Source organism: Archocentrus centrarchus, chromosome 22, assembly GCF_007364275.1.
Source record: "Archocentrus centrarchus isolate MPI-CPG fArcCen1 chromosome 22, fArcCen1, whole genome shotgun sequence".
NCBI classification, from domain to species: Eukaryota; Metazoa; Chordata; class Actinopteri; order Cichliformes; family Cichlidae; genus Archocentrus; species Archocentrus centrarchus.
This window is the reverse complement of record NC_044367.1, coordinates 22,579,190-22,598,862: the sequence shown is the minus strand read 5'-3', so window position 1 is coordinate 22,598,862 and position 19,673 is coordinate 22,579,190. Positions and strand designations below refer to the sequence as shown.

The window sequence follows — 19,673 nt, the reverse complement described above, 5'->3', positions numbered from 1 at the left end:
ATGATTACTTCCCATTTCCTCCTTTTAAATCTATAACTGCCAAACTGGGCAGCTGTGGTTGCACCTATTTGTGTTGTGAGTAAGAGCCGTCGGCCTAATGTGTGGGGAGTGCCAGAAGTGCTGAATACACTTTTGTCAATATGCCCACTGAATGAGTCACTGAACCTGTACTGACCTTTTGTCTTGCACATACAAAACACATTCTTTGAGGAGAATAAGAGGCATCAGTGCAAAATGGCACAGCTATGAATCCCTGTTTATTTTTTTTACCTCTGACTACATCTTCTAATATATTCATCTGTAACACTCTGCACTACAACAGCGACATCTATTCTTAGCCGTCTGTTTCTTTGTTTTGTGGTTGTACATGCTGTATGACTATTTGGAAAGACTTGGATTATAGATTATGTGCTGATTCAACTCCATCTTTTAATAGATTCTAAGCAATAATGATTATAACTGTCAGTCTGCAAAATGCATTAAAACAAGAAATGCGTGTCAGTAGCTAAAATGAATTTGGGTTATATGTTGCATTTGATGTAGATATTATCATTATTATTATTGTTAAATTTTCTGTCAAAGGAAGAAAGAAAGAAAAAGAAAGGCGTGTGGACACGTTGTAGTTACTTCGAGGGAGCATCTTCACATCAATAGACGATCTTGGTAGGGACCACTGTCGCCTAGCAACCAGCTACAACAAAACTGCCAGCGCGACAGTGATGCTAATGCGAGCTACTTGGCTGTAAGGAAAACAAACCAGTTTAGCTTCATTTTAACAATGGTGAAAGAGACGATTCAGATATTTGCCCGCATTAAACCTACAAAGAAAACTGTGGCGGTAAGTGGATCACTGTGCTAAACAGCAGGCTTCTGTATGCTGGAGATATTTTATTTAAAAACAAGTGATCTAATACACGTGGCACTTTTTCCACTAAGTTAGCCATATATACAGATTAATATGTGTTGTTCCTTTAGTATTGGTGGCTGCTGAGTCCAGTAAGTGATCAAATGAACCTGAAACATAGGAGTCTGAGAGGCCTGGACTGGATCAGCTGAGCGACTAAATTCAGTGTTGTTACTCTTACAACAGACAAGCTAAAAGAAATCAAAGAAAATACTCAGACTAAGTAAGTTTAATAAATACTAAGAAAAAAGAAATCATCATATATGTGGAAAGTACCTTATAATCCATGAGTGTCAAATGCACTTGCGTTTATGAGTCACATTCAGCCCAGTTTGATCTTGAGTGGATCAGACCAGTAAAACCACTGCATAATAACCTGCGCTGAGATCTCTGAAAAGCTGAAACCATAATGAGGGTTCCCAGCTTTATGTTATTCATTTGGATAAAGTGTAGAGATGCTGTGTATTTCATGACTTCAAATACTAATAATTAGAGGTCACTATATTTAAGATAAAGACGGTACATAACACTGAAAAAATAACCACAAAAAAATTAACAAGTTTGTTTTTACTTTACTGAAGTAAAATAAGAAATATGTTTTAACTATGGAACAAATAATTTCAAAATAAAACTGCATCTCTGTGTGACAGCTCACCTGAGCCAGATGTACAAAAATAGATGGTGATTTACCTTTAGGTTCTGACCAGTCCTGTCTGTGTGGAATAATCGATTGTTGTGTGCAAACGCATACGTATGGAGGTACGAGATACATATCCTGTGAGGCTGCTGGGCTTTAAGAAATTCAAATATTTAGAATGGAATAGAAAACTCTTACAAGCAGGTCTGTGCACCGTGGACAAATCAAGCACATAAACTGTATTTTGAGTGTTGGTGCTGAAATGTGAAGGAGACAGGGTACACAATGGGCAGGTCGCCAGCCTGTTGCAGGCTAACACAGAGAAACAGACAACCATTCACACCTGTGGGCAATTTAGAATCACCAGTTAACCTAAGCCCACTAACTGCATGTCTTTGACTGTGGGAGGAAGCCAGAGCATCCAGAGAGAAGAACATACAAACTTGCCATATGGTGGATTTGAACCCAGGACCTTCTTGCTGTGAGACAACAGTCTTAACTACAATTCCACATTACAATTTACAGATCAAAGCAGAAAAACTTTAAACTATGACAGTAATAGGGTTTTTATATTTTTACAATTTAAACAACTTGTTCAGAACCAGAAATGCTTTTAACTTTCTGGCTGGCGCTGCAGCAGACCCAAAAGGTCCAGTTAGGCCCTCTGGATGGCTCTGCAGAGCTCCATGGAATAATCACCAGTCAAATCTGATAAAGAAGACTCTGGAAAAGTTTTTTTATTCTGTCCCGAAATAGGATGTTTTATGAAAGGCAGTAGTGCACAGAGGTTAGGTTACACTGTGTGTGTGTGTGTGTGTGTGTGTGTGTGTGTGTGTGTGTGTGTGTGTGTGTGTGTGTGTGTGTGTGTGTGTGTTTGTGTTATATATCCACTAGTCTCATGGCGTGTGGGTAAAATCGTAACTCATTCCGCTGCCTTGTGATTTATGGATCCTGAGTCCCCTGCTGGAGGGCACTGGGGGGACAACGGGCTGCTGTTTGGATGAGTTGAGTCTTTTGTGCCTCTCAGTGACTTCTTGAGGCTCAGCTAGGTTGCGTGCAGGCATTGTGCACTCAGTGATGTGCTGTGTCGTGTGCACCAGCATCTCTAGGGCCTCAGTGTCCCTGCCGGTGCAGATGCAGTACCAGGTGGTGCCCTGATGAAAGTCCCTGAGGATCACAGCAAAGGGTACTGAACTGCCTGAAGCTTGTGAGCCTGTTGCAGCTCAAACCCTGCTGGAAACTCCATTTGTTCTAAACATGTGCAAGAGGGCTTCTTCCTGGTGCTGCCTTTCACAATAAAAGCCCAAAAACCTTTGACACTTATAAAACAAAAGATCGGTCTGTATGTCTAAAGTTTGTTATATAGTGGTCTTTTCTATGTAAGGATATGGATGTGAATGCAATGCACAGATGCCAAGAAACAATAGTTCAAAAATTTTAATGCAAGATTGGCAAGAAAGAATTCCCTCAAAATCATAGAGGTGACAGAAATTCAGGTGTTTTTGCAAAAGTGTTGAGCAAATCAGGTTTCAAGTACGGATCGGAGGGCCTTCAGAGGAAGTTCATTTCTGCCACTTGTATCCTTGATCGCATACTTTGGGTCGCTACTTACAGCTCGTGGCTATAGGTGAGGGTAGGAATGTAGGGTAATCCGTAAATCCGCAACTTTCACTCTCTTTACCACAACAGACCAGTACAGTGTCACTGCTGACACTGCACCAATCCGTCTGTCCAATCTCCCGCTCTGTCCTTCCTTCACTCATGAACAAATCCTTGACAACTCATTCCCAACCTAAAGCGGGCACTCCACCCTTTTCCAGCTGAGAACCATGGCTCGAATTTGAAGGTGCCAATTCTCATCCCAGCCACTTCACACTCGGCTGCAAACTGCCCCAGTGCAAGCTGGAGATCAGTGCTCGTTGAAGCCAAAAGAACCACATCATCCACAGAAAGCTGAAACGAGATCCTGAGACCACAGATGCTGACATCCTGTGCAGGAGGGATGCGGTTGAATGCCTTCTCCAAAACTTGTACAGATATAAAAGCTGTTGAATTCAAGTCATTTTAAGTGATCATGTAATCTCATCTCATTTACAACCTTTGTTCTGCAAACAGCATCACACTCAGCATGATGAAACATGCCAAACAGTATAATCAGCCAGCTCACTTGGAGTTATTTTGCAGTGAAGCGCACACACGTGTACTCACCTGCTGTCAGGAAAAAAAACTCACCAGAACAAGGTTATTAAAACTAAACAAACTAAAACATTTAATGTGCACTTATAAAACTAATTAACATAAAAATATGGCCACATTTGTGATCACAACCTGCCTGATGAAGCTTTGGATGTCTTCATGACTTCTAGTCAGCTGATTTTTAAAAGATGCTGTGTTTATGGTGTAATACCTCATCTGAATAATATGCCCCTGATAATACCGTCTATATATTAGCAATTAAAACACAGTAAAACCAACATTGAAACTAATAAAAAAACAAACTGAAATGAGCAAACCCACTCTGGAAACTAACCGAAACTAAACTTAATATAAAACAAACCCCCCAAATAAAAATATGAATTAATTAAAAAAATAGAAATTGATAATCACTCTGGATCAGAAATACTCCAGGTAAAAGTTATTTCATCTTCAAAAAGCCTGTTTTATTATGTGGGCACAGCAGCTGGTGGAAACAAATAGTCCCATTTCTTTAAGGGTTTCTGTGGCACCCACAGTGAAATGGGAACAGCTACCTCCTTGGGGCTTTTTGAGGTTCAGCACATGGGAAGACATGAAACAGCGGTGGGCAGGAGGCAGTGCTGCAGGCGGGGTGACAGTGAAAAACAATCCAATCATTTTGGTCTTATCTTTTATTCCTGAAACCTCAGGGACTTGTAATTGCATCAGTATCCATTGGAAACATATGCCAGAACATATGTCGAAGCTGAAAAGCAAAGGGTGGGAGTGTTCAGGGTGACCCAGCCGACCTCACTTTAAATGCTCTATATTGGTTTAACGTTGTGCAGTTTTTCCTCCCCTCCCCTGAGGCGCAGCTTTGGCTTTGGCGTAGGTTAGCAGAGGTGAATTTGCAGGGCTTGCCAACACTGTGCACTGATCATGATTGCTTGTTCAGTTCTATTTGTTTCCACAGGATATGAGCTCCATAAACTCCATCCTTTCATTTTTGGGGCTTGCAATACCCAAACCACAAATGTCCAGACTTATATTTTAGACCTAACAAGATATATTGTCTTTGTGTTTAACTTGGGCTGTGTGTATGGCCCCACATACCATAACAGCATGTACACTGAAACATATAGAAGACCATGAATTCCTGTGTGGCTGCTGAGCTGGTAAATTAGCTGCCTGTGCTTATAAGCCATCTGTATTGTCCTGTGGTATTAGATAGTAGTCTTTAGGGCTTTCTCTGCTGTCAAACCGACTGCTGTTGTCTCTGGCTTCCTCAGGTGTATTCTGTGGACAATGAGAACCAGACAGGTGCCTCTCTGGAGTTTTTCGTGCCCAAAGACCTGGCTGATGGCTTTGTTAACAACAAGAGGGAATGCTACAAGTTCAGGTGTGTGAGAGCTGCAGCTCAACTGGTATTGATGTTCAGTTTATATAGGTTCTAAATAATTTAGAAATAATCTGTTTCCTGAAAATATTATCTGATCTGCTTTTTATTCTAAAAGCTCATTTATATAGCTTATTGATGTGATTAGATAAACATATATGGCTGCATGCAGTCGTTTGGTGTGTCCCGTGTATCCAAATATGTTGGTGTACTTATATTTTGAAGCTTTGACTTTAGCGTTCTGGCTGTCATCATGTTGGATTTTTTGGACTGTATGTATTTAGAGAAGTGAGTTATCAGCTAAGGCTAGCTACCTTGCTGCACGCTGCATTCATAGACACAGAAACCTGCTAATAAGTAACATCCAAGTAAAATCCTAGAATTTCATTCAGCAAAACAGACTTCTTCAATAGTCTGTTAGTACAACTGACCAAACTGTAAGCCAGATTATTTGTCAGAGAACTGCATTAAAGTGAGACTTGAAGCTAGCAAGTAAAGTCATCAGTGAACCCATCAGGAAATGTTTATTGAGGTCACAGGAAAAAAAAGAAAAATGCAACCAAAACCTTTTTTTCACAGACTCTGTGGACCGGAATATATTTTGCAACCAGAGGAGTTGCCCCCTGTTGGACATTAGAAAGAATGCACGTTTGAGACGCTTCACTTTTTTAGAACCAAAAGCTATGTCCATCTTTTATAGGAAGTCTATGGCTATATCCACCTGTCAGCTCCTAATTATGCAAACTTAAAGCTTTAATAAACAAGTGAGTTATTTTTTTAAAAAGTGGATCCATGGTGTAGTGGTTAACCCATTTGCATTACATGTGAAACATACCTGGTTCAAGACTAGGAGGAGATACAAACACAGCTTCAGGAGGTCACAAGCTAGTGTAGTATATCTTAGTGTTGGTCCTAAGTCAAGTCACATGTAATAGTGACAAAGGGGGGCATTAACTATAGGGGCTAAAACCATTGTTTTTCTCCTGTAAAGTTGGGCATTTTAACATGGGAGTCTATGGAGATTGGCTTCAAGTGGACACTAGAGGACCTGCAGTGTTTGTCACGTCCACACTGGCTTCATTTTTAAACCAGTGAGGTTGCTTTGTGGTTGTGTCTGTAATAAAAGTAAAATCAGCTACAATCTTAAGTAAGTGCATAACATAAAAAATGTCCAAGAAAAAAGAAAAGAAAAAAAAAGTTAAAATATAGTGAATAAAGCCAGCATACAGAATTTAAGCTCTCAATGTTGCACAAGAACTTTTCCTGTGAATAATTCATCTCCCAGTCCTGTCAGTGAAGAGCCAGAACATCTGTTTAATGCTGGTAGTGAAAGCTGCAGCCTTATATACCCTCTGGGCAGGGCTCATGCCACGCTTCCAAGCCCTAAATTCACAGTTAGGTAGTCAGACAGCAGTGGACACTGAGAAGCCTTGAAAACCACACAGTCTTATAATAGCTTGTGGAGGTTCCCTTGTGCCCTTATAGAAATAAAATTTCCACATTTAACAATCTTCCTGGGCGGATTCCTCGCCTCATCTCTCTCATCTTTCTGTGGGCTGAAACATGACGGGCTGTGACTGCTTTAGAAAACAGAATGACCAAACTCCTCTTCCACTCGGGAAATTAAATTCTTGTTGCTTTTTGTGCTTATTCAGTTCTGCTGTGGGTAAATTAGCCCAGATAAACCAACAACATATACAGTGCTATGAAAAAAATCCTTGCCTTTTTCTTGGTTTCTTCATTTTTGCATATTTCTCACACTTATGTGTTTCAGGTCAAACAAATTTTAATATTAGACAAAAGAAACCCAAATACAAAATTAAGGGAAAAATGCTACCAAAACCGATCTGGCCCTGTGGGAAAAAATGGTTGCCCCTGAACCCTAAAAAACTAAATAACTGGTTCTGCCACCCTTGGCAGCAAGAACTGCAGTCAAGCATTTGCAATAACTGACAACGATGCATTCATATCGCTGTGGAGGAATTTTGGGCCATTCTTCTCTGCAGAATTGTTTTAATTCAGCCACATTGGAGGGTTTTTAAGTATGTACAACTTATTTAAGGTCATGCCAAACATTTCAGTTGGATTTAAGTCCAGACTTTGACTAGGTCACTCCAAAATCTTCATTTTGTTGTTTTTGAGCCATTCAAAGGTGGACTTGCTGGTGCGTTTCGGATCATTATCCTGCTGCATATCCCCAGACTGCTTGAGCTTCAAGGCGTGAACTGATGGCCGGACATTCTCCCTCTGGATTTTCTGGTAGAGAGCGGAATTCATCCATCCATCAGTTACAAAAGTCGGTCAGGTCCTGAGGCAGCAAAGCAGCCCCAGACCATTACACTACTGCCACCATGTTTGACTGTTAATATGAGGTTCTTTTTATGAAATGTAGTGTTAATTTTATGGCAGATGTAACAATACACAAACTTTCCAAAAAGTTCGACTTTTGTCTCGTCAGTGCACAGAATATTTTCCCCAAAAAGTCTTGGGGATAATCAAGATGTTTTCTGGCAAATGTGAGACAAGCCTTTTTTGTTCTTTTTGGTCAACAGTGATTTTCTCCTTGGAACTGTCCCATGGATGACATTTTTGCCCAGTCTCTTTCTTATTGACCTCTGACCTTTACTGAGGAAAATGAGGCCTGTTCTTTAGATGTTGTTCTGGGTTCTTTTGTGACCTCCTGGATGAGTCATCGATGCTCTCTTGGAGCAATTTTTGTAGGTCAGCCACTCCTGGGAAGGTTCACCACTGTTCCAAGTTTTCTCCATTTGTGGATAATGGTCATCACTGTGTTTCTTTGGAGTCTCAAAACCTTGGAAAATGATTTGTAACCCTTTCAGAGAGATAGATGTCAATGACTTTGTTTCTCCTCTGATTCTTTAGATCGTGGCATGATCTGTTTCTTTTTTGAGATCTTTTAGCCTCCTTCACTTTGTCAGACAGGTTCTATTTAAGTGATTTCTTGATTCAATAGGTCTGACAGTAATCAGGTCTGTGTGTGGCTAGTGACTTTGAACTCAACTTTCTAAAAATGTGGTTAATCACAGTTAATTATTTATCAAAGGCGGCAATTACTTTTCCACAAAGAAATCGTTATTTAAATACTGCATTTTGTCTTTACTTGGGTTATCTTTTTCTAATATTAAAATTGGTTTAATCCTAATTGGTTTAATAAGTGTGACAAGTATTCAAAAAAACTAAGACACCAGGAAGGGGGTAAATACTTTTTCACACCACTGTATATGTTTGAGTCTGGGTTAAACAGTGGATTAATTTTCCGTTTTGCCAACTGTATTGTGGTGGTAGCACAATTTTTCCCCTCTCGCTTTTTTCCAGGTTCCAGAAAGTGTTTGATCAGGTCATCAAACAAGAAGAAATATTTGAAAACATCGCCAAACCAGTTGCAGACAGGTAAACACTGAGTGGACCTGGCATGTTTAAGCATATTTTAGGTAATTTTTTATAAATGTAAAAATGGTTTTATTGCCATGTTATTTACAAACTGTAAAATAACCTAAACAATGGATCCACCTAAACAATTTGATCATCCTTGGGGAGATCATTCTCGATATATTCCGTTGACAAGATTTTCAGAAAACTTGACTTCTGGCCTTTACCTTTACAGTCAAGGTCACCAAGATTTGAACTCATCCAAGATTTTTACTAGATGCATCTATAATGTAAATTTGTCATGTAGTTCTCAAGTTATGGCCAAGGATTTGTGGACTTTTTTCTTTCGATGTCAACCAAAACAGCAACAATAAAAAAAACAAATCCAACCTCGAACTGTCTTTTTTCTAACCAATCTTAGCTAACGCTAATTTGACTGCTAGCACAGAAAATTTTCAAGCTACTATCTCGCATAGCAAAATACAATAAGGTTGGCTAATTGATTCAACCATTCTTAAATTGCGGGCCTGACAATGGCAAGTATGGACTAGGTGTTAATCATTTAATGGCACAAAGCAAAGTGATATATAATATTTACTTTCTGCAGTCATAGCCAACAAGGGGGGAGTTAGCCAGCTGTACCTTGGCATATCTGAAATTGGTCGTGTGTCTGAAATCATGTCCAAGTAAACTTTGTTGTCATTATACTCATACACAGGTATACAGATAACTTTCAAACCATAGCCATCACTGTCCACCTGTAGTCTGCAGTGCTCCTCTCTGCACACTGAGGCCACACAGGCTTCAGCCGGCCTTGTTGACAAGAAGTCAGTACAACTTAAGATGTAAATGAAGGGTGTCTGTGATTTTTGGCACACTTTACATACTTAAACCACTAAGTGGATGGAGCTGGCAGGCAAGATGGCACACTGTGCCATCATGAATGTGAGAGCATTTTCAAGCCACAATACAGAGCTTTACTGTAGACTGCAGCTGGTTTGTTTTAACTCTAATGTTGAAGACTACATTCATAAGACCAATCTATTTATCAGCAGGGCTAATTATTTCATCAGTAATATTCAATTTAATAGACCAAGGGCTGTTTGTAAATGTGTTTATTATCATTTACATATTTCAGGCTCATGCTGCTTTAGAAGCCAAGTTACTAGAATCGAATACCTGGTAACAACCTATAGTAACGTTACCTTAAGTAGTGGACAAAGTTAATATGCATTTTAATATCCTCTTAAAAATAAAGCTGAAGTAGCAGAGCGGAGTAGAGACCATTTAAGACCGTTACCGATATTTGGTGATTTAAAAATCAGATATATTGGCCGATATTGTTTTCTTTCCGACACATAAACGTATTTTCCTAAAATTTGTTACGTGTATTTTTTTTTTATGAGTCCTGAGATAAAGTGACAATGCAGTTTAATTGTCAGAACTATTAATGGATTATGCGTTTATGCTTTGCCTGATCCTCTTGCCCACAGGGAAGTTGCAGAATATCCTCTGCTGCACAGTTTAATTTAATGAATTAATGAAAAGAAATGGCTGGTTAATGAAAATATAAATTTTAATTTATCAGCCATTATAAATGCCAATACCAATATATTGGTAACTATTTGGAGCAGAGTAATGTAAAATTTTAATTTCATAGACCTGATCACAATAAGAATTTGGAGTTTGGTCGGCAGTAATAGACACTTAATATATGAATATTTTTTAGCTTTTTTTATAAAAAATAATAAAAATTTTATTAGGAACCAGATCTGTACACGTCACACAGAAACTGAAAAGCAGAATATTCGTCTAACTGGTACATGTAATTTAAAAGTGTATGTGCTTAAAGTCACATATGTCAATTTTAGATTATCTTTTACCTATCTGCAAATGTATATGTGCCCTTCTGATGAAAAAGTGTTTAAAAAAAAGAATATCAGTAAATAAATTATAGCATTAAGGATAAGAAAAATAACTAGATAGAACAAGTTAGTAAAAATAAATACACAGAAAAAATGGGATTATCTGATATCAGGCTTTAATTTTAATAATGATCATATATTCAGGAAATAACCCTATTTATTGACTTTATATACCATTTTATCATCTCCCACAGTGCAGAATTGTATCTCAGTGATAAAATGAAGCTTCTTATTTCTCTAAAACGCCTTTAAACACAAACTATGTCTGATAGAGCTTTGCCCCCTGCCCACACTGACATTCAACACAGCAAACAGCACACAAGATGGAATTTACTTGGAATTTCCTGTCATCAAATGTAAGTTATGTTGTTATTTTTATGTGAACAAGATTCTCCCTCTCTTTGTCAAACTCTGTCATCCTGGCTCAGTTTAGTTCATACCATCAGTTGTCTTAATCACAATAGGAGCTATTTATGGACTCCCACAAGTGCTTTGAATTATCTTTGCCATTAGCAGACATATAAACAGCACAGTCAGATGTCTGGATTGGTTGACTAAGGATGTGGATGCATTTGACCTGACTCACGCAGGTTATTAGGTTGCTCTCCCCACGCAACCTTTCAACGGTTTCCGCTGTGTTCTTGCATATGGGAAAAATCAAGTTAAAAGATGCAGTCACAGCCTGGCTTTTTCAGTTGTTTAGTATTTGATCTGATATCAAGAAAGGCCATTTGCAAATGTCGCCACTCAACAGCTGTTGGTAACACAACTTGATTGAATCGGTACAGTAGAGAACTAGAACTGCAATTTCATTTTTTTTACCTCCACTGTTTGGATTCTATTTATAGTACATATTTAGCTGCTGGATGCCCTAATTTCCTTCAGGATCAATAAAGTATCTGTCTGTCTGTCTATCTGTCTGTCTATCTATCTATCTATAGATGTATATTAAAAAAGGAAGACAGTAAGAACTTTGTTTAATAACTATCAGTGAAACATAGCAACTTAATGTAGCAGTTAACATGAAGACACTGCTTTAGCTGTTACATTACGCTGCTACAGGTGCTGCAGACAGTGCTGAGAGGATTGTGCATTCAGCTGATGAACCTGCTAAGGAGCAGATCTTTTTTTTATGTCTTGATAAAACCTTGGAATTGAAAGAGGGTGTTTTTGTTTTTTTTTTTACCATGACTGAAGTAGTACAAACAAAATATTAGCTAAACATAAGGGATAAACAGGTGAAACTGATCACTAAGTTTAATGGAATAATTAGCTGGTAAATGTTTAATGAAGGTGAAAGTCATTGTTAAAATATTTGACAATATTTAACATTTTTCCCCATAAAGATGACATTCAATAACCTCCTCTGTACCCTTAATGAGGAGTTGGGATCCAGTCTTCTCTGTGACCTGTTGTTGTGGTGGTAAATATGTTAATATGAACAGAAGTTATAGTTGCAGAAGAACTGCAGCTCAAACAGAAACTCATTTGGACTTCTTCAGTTTTATTCAGGAATCGCTGTACTGTACTAAAACTCGGCCACCTATCATCTCAGCTAGCAGTAACTGTCAGGTTGCTGTTTTGGTTGGTACTCTGTCATACTTGGCTCACTTCAAGTTTAGCCAAACGCTCTAACTCGTTTACTTGCGCTCAAGTCAGTGTCTGTGCTGTGGTGTAACTGGAACCAGTTATTTCAACTCCAGCACAGTAGTTTAAAAACAAACCAGCATTAATAGCTCCACAAAGAAAAGAGCCAGTGAAATGATGTCGGGCTGGCATGTCAAACCCTCTATCTGGACTGTTATCCATTTCATAAGGCTGTGAAACCTGCTGCTGAAGTTCAAAGAAAAAGGAAAAAAACAGGGGTCTGCTCAGTTTTATCCTCACACCGTGATATCTAAAGTGGCTGGACTCACAGCTTCTCATTCAAACAACAGAAAAAACAAGGATCTTTTGAACGATCAGCCTCCAATCTCCAGGAAAGCTGAGGTGTAAACAGGAACAAGCATTGGAAAACACCCAAGCCTCAGTGGCAGGGCCCAGGCCGCATCATTAGTACTGACATTAAGCTAAACACTGAGCCTGTGTCTTTTCTCTCGGCTGCCAATCACTTCCATGACTCACAGTAGATTAAATGTACGCCCGATGGCTGACCAACCAACCAACCACCATTCTCATAAGTGGACCCAGTGTTTTATATAAACTGACATTCAGTTTTTTCCCTCGCCCTTTTCATACAGGGTGTGGAACACAGGGAAAGAAAACCCACATGCTGCCCAAAACCTGGCTCGCCTACACTATTACAATAAGTGAGAACCTTAGGTAGTTTATAATTCATCTCAAAAAATATAGTGTAAAGATATCCTTTTTCCTAACTATTGGCAGAGTCAGGAGCACACAGCGTACCCACACCTTTGATCCAAGCTCACGTGTCAGAGGCCCCTCTGTCATTTTACCATTACTAGCTGGTTTATTTCCAAGAAGACACAAAGTGTGTTTTGCCTATAAATCGTGTCTTATGTGAGCGCCATCATTTTTAGAAGTTAATTTCATTCAGACATAACTGGAAACCATTGGTTTCCGTGGCCCTGAGCACGTGCAGAAGGGCATTTCTGTGCCAAACCAAAAATTAACCGGAACTGCTACAGCTGAGTGGTTTCGGGCTCTTTCTGTCACTCCGAGACATTCCTCCTTCACCGGCAGATATCTGTCGCCATCGCAGTTCTCTGCTCGCCGTCGCCATCCGTTCCTGTGGATTTAAAGTGTCACATTCAATTAACAAAGACCTCTGGTGTTTGCTAAGGAATCCAGTTGACGGTCTCTTTCGGTTTTAAATGGTGATGTCATTGGAGGCATATGAGCAAAAGTTGGTGACATGTAGAGCAGTGTAGTCCAGTCCAGTTTTATTTGTATAGCACTTTTTAAACACTACAGAGTTTTGGCAAAGTATTGTACAAAGCACCAGATCATCATGCATCAAAACAATAAAAACAATAATAAAAACTTGGTAATAAGATACCACTCTCATTCTGAGTTAAAAGCCAAGGAGTAAAAATGAGTTTTAGGACATATTGTAAAAACAGATAATCTAACACGGATAGCGAGATGATTCCAAAGTTCAGGGACTGTAGCTGAAAAAGCTTGATTGACTCTGGTTTTCAGTCAAGTTTTTAGGACTACCAGGAGCAGCTGGTCCACTGATCTCAGTGACCTCCAGGGGTTGTATGGAGTCAGCAGCTTACAATTTCCATTAAAAGTTATAAAAACAGTGGACCCTAAATTGAACAGGTAGCCTGTGGAGGTAAGCCAGGATGGAGGGAAATGTACTCACGTTTGCGAGTACCTGTTAAAAGACGAGCAGCAGTATTTTGGACCAATTGCAAGCAAATGAAGCGTTGCTAAGGCCAACATGAAGGGCATTACAGCAGTTCAGACGTGTTGTGATTAAAATTATGAATAACACATTCAATATAAAGCAGATTTGGCCTTGGATAAAAGCCTCAACTGGTAAAAACTACCATTAACAACAGAATATTTCTGCTCATCTAGTTTAAAATCACAGTCCAGTTTGACACATGGGTTGGTTACGGTGGGACCACTAGATGACCTCAGTTTTACTTTCATTGAAATGTGAAAAAATTTAAGGCCATCCATGCTTTGATGTCCTTTAGATCCTACAGTAATGGTTTAGGGGCGCTAACATAATTTCTTTTTAGGACATGTCACCACTAACTAATTAGTAAAAGAACATTTAAACTTTTTAAATTGGAGATTCGGCTAAGCGACAGTTTTTTTTTTAAATAAAAGAGTTTGTGCCACTAAGGCTGATTAACCTCTTAGCTGGTTGGTGATCCATTTAGTGGACGTGTAGGTTAACATCAACCTTGTTTTACATAATGATAGCCTATTTGGTATAAACCAAAGGGAAAAGCTAAGAACATAACTGTATGGTATGGCATGTATGGTAACAAATGTATGAGGCTTCATTTGTAAGGTTAGAATGTGCTTGTTTAGCATGTGGCTAAATAAACAAGTAAAACGCTAATTCTAAATTGGTCATTGGCAACATAAGTGGGTTTTGAGGTTAAAAAGGTTAAAAAGGAATGCTAACGATCTCTTTCTCTCCAACTTTATTGTTTGGTTGCTTATTTTCAGACTTAAAAGTGCCGCTATTCTGCTCATTCAGCCTAGACTCTACTAAAGCAGCTTTACGTGATTCACAGTTAAAATAATCCTTATTTATCTTACACTTGGCCTTTCAGTTCACCCTTTGCCTGAAACAAGTTGTTTTAGGCAACTTTCTGTAAATGTAAACCTTCGTCACAGTTGTCACAGTTGTTGTATCTTGGATTATTTGCTGGAACGGTGCTAATGATCTGTGTTTCTTTGCAGTGTGTTGGCTGGCTATAATGGCACCATATTTGCATATGGCCAGACGGGCAGCGGGAAGACCTTTACCATCACAGGAGGGGCTGAGAGGTACAGTGATCGTGGGATTATTCCTCGCACCCTTTCCTACCTGTATGAACGCTTCAGCCAGGTTAGCAAGCTGTTATTCATCTCCCTGTTTTTCAGCTGATATGTACAGACTATAACAATCACTTTTTCCCTGCAAAGCACCTAAAAGTATTTTCTTATAAATATTTGCTTCTTTCAAGTGTCAAAAATATGTAAATTTAAATTTTACATGATATATTATTGCTCCATAGGACAGCAGCATGGTTTATACCACACACATCTCCTACCTGGAGATCTACAATGAGATGGGATATGATCTTCTGGATTCCCGACATGAAGCATCTCGCCTGGAGGATCTACCGTCAGTGATGTTTTTCATTTTTAAACTGTTGCACATGCCAGCAACTAGGATCACACACTGTGTATTTTACCTTTAATTTCATGATAAATACATTTATTTTAAAGTTGTGAAGTCCACTAACCACCAGGTTCGTTATCCTCCTAAACACTTGCGGTGTCGGCCACCTCAGCCTGGCTCACAGTTATTGTGTGGTGAAATATGGAGACTCTAGTGTTTACCAGCCCACTATGAACTGCCAGCTGACATAATGAGACTGTGGGACAGCAACGGATGTGGTCAACCTGGTGGCAGGCTGCAGGAGAGCAAGAGGGTCATGTGTAGAACTTGTTTTTCAAAGCCGGTTGCTGCAGCCGGTCTTTTTCTTTTTGCCCATCTGCCTCTTGTTCATAGTGTTTCCTCGGCTCTTTTGTTGCTTCCCTGAGTGCCCTGTTCCTGTTTGTAACTGCCTCACTTTCTCTCTCTTCATCCTTTTTCATCCTGCTGCTCTTTTTAAAGTTTGTGTCCATCTTTCTTTGTAATTATAATTTCCATCTGTCTAGATGCTAGTCTGTGTATTTCTTTGTTTTGCCTGTTTTGAGTCACACACAATATTTATATTCATCTTAAAGCAGGATTTTCAGGCATGACATTTTGTTGGTGCATCATTTTCACTGTCTGAAAAAAAAGTACTTTATTGTACCTTTAGTGGTACTTCTCACTGGGGTTGTACCTTCTTAGGAACCCAATAACCCAGTAAAGACTAGGAGGTAGAGCAGGTTGGTGGTTTTATCCCTGGCTGCTCCATGTTCTGCATGCCAAAGTGTGCTCGGGCAAGATACTGGACCCCAAGTTGCTCCCGACGTGTTTGTTGGAGTGTGAATGTGTGTAGATATTAGATAGAAAGCACTTAGACACAGAAAAAAAAGTGCTTGTATGAATGTGAATGACACCTGTTGCATTGAGTGCTTTGAGTGCTCAGGTAGCTGAAAGTCTGCACTTCAATCACATATTGATTGTTTGATTTAAAGTCCGCTGTGGTGGTGTACAGAGGGAAAATTACAAAATTGTCTCTTTGTTGAACAAATTATAAACCTAACTTTACAAGACAAAGAATGATAGTTGTCAGAGTATATTAAATGCTGTTCATGTCACTTTAAACCTTAATCTTAGAGTTAAATTATTATGTTTAAATTAATGTGTTTGGCCTAACACAGTCTTCTGCTTTTACACCTTAAAATCTTGAAGAAACAGGGAAAATATGTTCCTATATGCTCTTTTTTGGTTCTCGTAGACTGTACCTGTGGACTGTACCATGGACCTTTACTGTACCTCTCTTTTTGAGAGTGTTGTCCCGTATTTTCATGTACCAGCTCCATTTAGCTTTCTCCTCTCCTTTCACAGAGGATCCAGCTCAAGGTTTAGATACCCACAAATCACAGTCTTCTGGAAATAGTGCCCGTCGTTAACCGTGCTCTGGCCACACTTGCTGATTCAAGGAGAAGCTGTGGCACTGACTGATTTGTCTCTTTCACTGCTTACAGTACTCCGTTCTATTCTTTATTTATTATTTCCATCACATACTCAGCTTTCCTCCCTCACAATGCCAGAAGTCTGCAAATTACCTTAATCCATTCTCGGTTTTTGTAAAAATACAATAAACATTTATATTTCGGGTTGGCGTGGCTGTTTAGGAAAATAACCCTGCCAGGCCACAGCTTTTAATCACATTAAGATTAATTCTGTTTTATCAAACCACCTCAATTGCCTACACATGTTAGCATAATTATCTGCATGTGTTCTAGAGTCATTCCACCCTCTTTGACATGTCAATCTAGTAGCCATAATGTCACAGCCCCTGTGGCGGGATGGAAATAATGTGGTGAGATCACAGGGGTTGCTTTAGAGCACCGTGTTTCAAAGGGTGCCTGATGTGGGCAAGAACCAATCACCTGTTTGTTTTTAAAAGCAAGCCCTGTCTGTTATCAAGTCATGATCCCCCAGATAGATAAAGCACAAACCGGGTTACAACCCACACTGACATGCATGTGTGGTTTGGATTCAGAGCTGAGCAACGCCTGGGAAAAGAGAGGGAAATGGATGACATAACTCAGATTTTTGTAATTGCTTCAGCTTGGAATGATTTGGGTTTTGACTGTTTTTTTGTTTTGGTTTGTTTTGTTTTTTTTTTTTGTCTTTCTTAATTTCCACTGACAAAGTTTTTTTTTTCTTTTCTCAGAAAAGTAATGATCATGGAGGATCAAGACCAAAACATCCATCTAAGGAACCTGTCTCTGCAGCAGTCAGTGAGTGAGGAGGAGGCTCTGAATCTACTCTTCCTGGGAGACACCAATCGTATGATTGCAGAAGTAAGAACACAAAAAGGAAATAAAGTCTTCTGCTTTTTAATTTACATGCTATGAACGCAGTGTTAAGAATTAGGGTTGTAAGCAGTATGCAAAAATACCACAAACCACTCCCAGGGTAAGTGCCATAAAGGGATTTTTTTTTTTTTGTCCACAAATGCAATATGCTTTCTAAAAGCTACCTTAAGACCCATCTAAAATATTATTTTGGTCCCCTGTGGTCCTTTTTACCATGTTTTTTCCCCAGTAAAACCAAGCATTCTCTCTGTAATTTATGTTTATGTTGTGGCGTTGTTTTTTCCCACATTCAGACGCCCAGACTCCCCACGCTGCTGAGACATGCGGTGGGTCAGCTTTTGCTTTGCAACCTTAGGTTTGGCACAAAAGGCTGATCTCACCTCCTTTACTTGTGTTTCTAGTTTGTAAGTAAATGGCAGACAGTAAAAGTGAACAGGGTAATCAGATTTCAATCAGACACATTTTATTCTTGATGAGATTGTTGAAGTCATTTTCTGTTGTGGCTGTGATACTATTGTGAAACAAAACCAATGTGAAAAATATGGTAGATGTTTTAGGATCTAAGCTGGAGTTTCTGGAACTTTGTAATGTGTAAAAAGTAGTGTTTCACTTAAATACCGCAATATGAGGGGAAATATGAAATGATACCATTCTAGTGAGCCTTGTCCAGACAGGAATATAACACATGAAGCAGGAAGAATAGAAGTCAGGACAGGCAAAAACTCAAGGCCCACTAAACAAGGAAAAGGTTCTGCAACAAGGACAACAAGGGAGACAAAAACAAAACAAAACTAGAAAAATACAAGGCCTGCAAACTAGCCTGGAGACCACTTGATTACGATGAGAATAAGACTATCTGCTCATCAATAACAATAGCAACTGCTAAGGATAAACATGGGAGTCTGTGTAATAAGATGGACTGGATAATGGATCTCAGATGAGACAAATTCAGCAGAGGTTACATTAATGTGGGTGGGGCAATCACATAATAACCAAAGTTTCAGTTTTATATTTACTGAGGGTGAGGAAATTTTCCAGAAGCAAATTTTAGCATCAGCTAAATGACATTTTAAAGACTCTAACCCTCTGAGGTCTAAGTCATCATAAGTGGTAACCCTAACCCTATATTTTGAAGAAAATTTTTTGGGGGAAAAAATACGAAAGGTTTTCGATCTGTCAGTTAGAATGAATATCGAATTCAATTCATTTTCAATTCAATTCAATTTTATTTATATAGCACTAAATCACAACAAATGGTCACTTTAAGGCACTTTATATTGTAAGGTAAAGACCCTACAATAATTACAGAGAAAACCCAACAGTCCAAACAACCCCTATGAGCAAGCAGTTGGCGACAGTGGGAAGGAAAAACTCCCTTTTAACAGGAAGAAACCTCCAGCAGAACCAGGCTCAGGGAGGACCAGCCATCTGCTGCGACTGGTTGGGGCTGAGGGGAGAGAGACGCGACAAAAGGCACACTGAGGAAAAGAGCCAGAGATTAATAATAACTAGTGATTAAATGCAGAGTGGGGTATAAATACAGTAGAAAGAGGTGAATGAAAAGAAACACAGAGCATCATGGGAACCCCCCCCAGCAGCCTAGGCCTATTACAGCATAATTAAGGGATGGTTCAGGGGTCACCTGATCCAACCCTTACTATAAGCTTTATCAAAAAGGAAAGTTTTAAACCTAATCTTATAAATAGAGAGGGTGTCTGTGTCCCAAATCCAAACTAGGAGCTGGTTCCACAGAAGAGGGGAAAGAAAGCTGAAGCCTCTGCCTCCCATTCTACTCTTAAATACCCTAGGACCTACAAGTAAGAGTCTGAGAGTGAAGTGCTCTATAGGGGTGATACAGTACTATGAGGTCTTCAAGATAAGATGGGGCCTGATTATTCAAGACCTTGTATGTGAGAAGAAGAATTTCAAAGTCTGTTCTGAATTTAACAGGGAGCCAATGAAGAGAAGTCAATGTGGGAGAAATAGCTGAAGGCTTTTCAGGGAGCTTTTAGGACAGCCTGATAATAATGAATTACAATAGTCCAGCCTAGAAGTAATAAATGCGTG

At 39.2% G+C, this 19,673-nt stretch overlaps 1 protein-coding gene across 5 annotated transcripts in view; it reads left to right on the top strand.

Moving 5' to 3' along the window:
• Positions 1–678: 678 nt before the first annotated feature.
• Positions 679–19,673, top strand: part of kif6 (kinesin family member 6) — a 77,912-nt gene continuing 58,917 nt past the window's right edge. For 4 of the 5 annotated variants that reach the window (XM_030719077.1, XM_030719080.1, XM_030719078.1 and 1 more), the window contains exons 1-6: positions 679–838; positions 5,006–5,115; positions 8,449–8,523; positions 14,820–14,967; positions 15,137–15,246; positions 17,462–17,591. In XM_030719077.1, coding sequence (XP_030574937.1) covers positions 779–838; positions 5,006–5,115; positions 8,449–8,523; positions 14,820–14,967; positions 15,137–15,246; positions 17,462–17,591 — 633 coding nt within the window. In that variant the 5' untranslated portion in view covers positions 679–778. The remainder of the gene's footprint in view (positions 839–5,005; positions 5,116–8,448; positions 8,524–14,819; positions 14,968–15,136; positions 15,247–17,461; positions 17,592–19,673) is intronic. The other variant, XM_030719079.1, reaches the window with a different exon arrangement.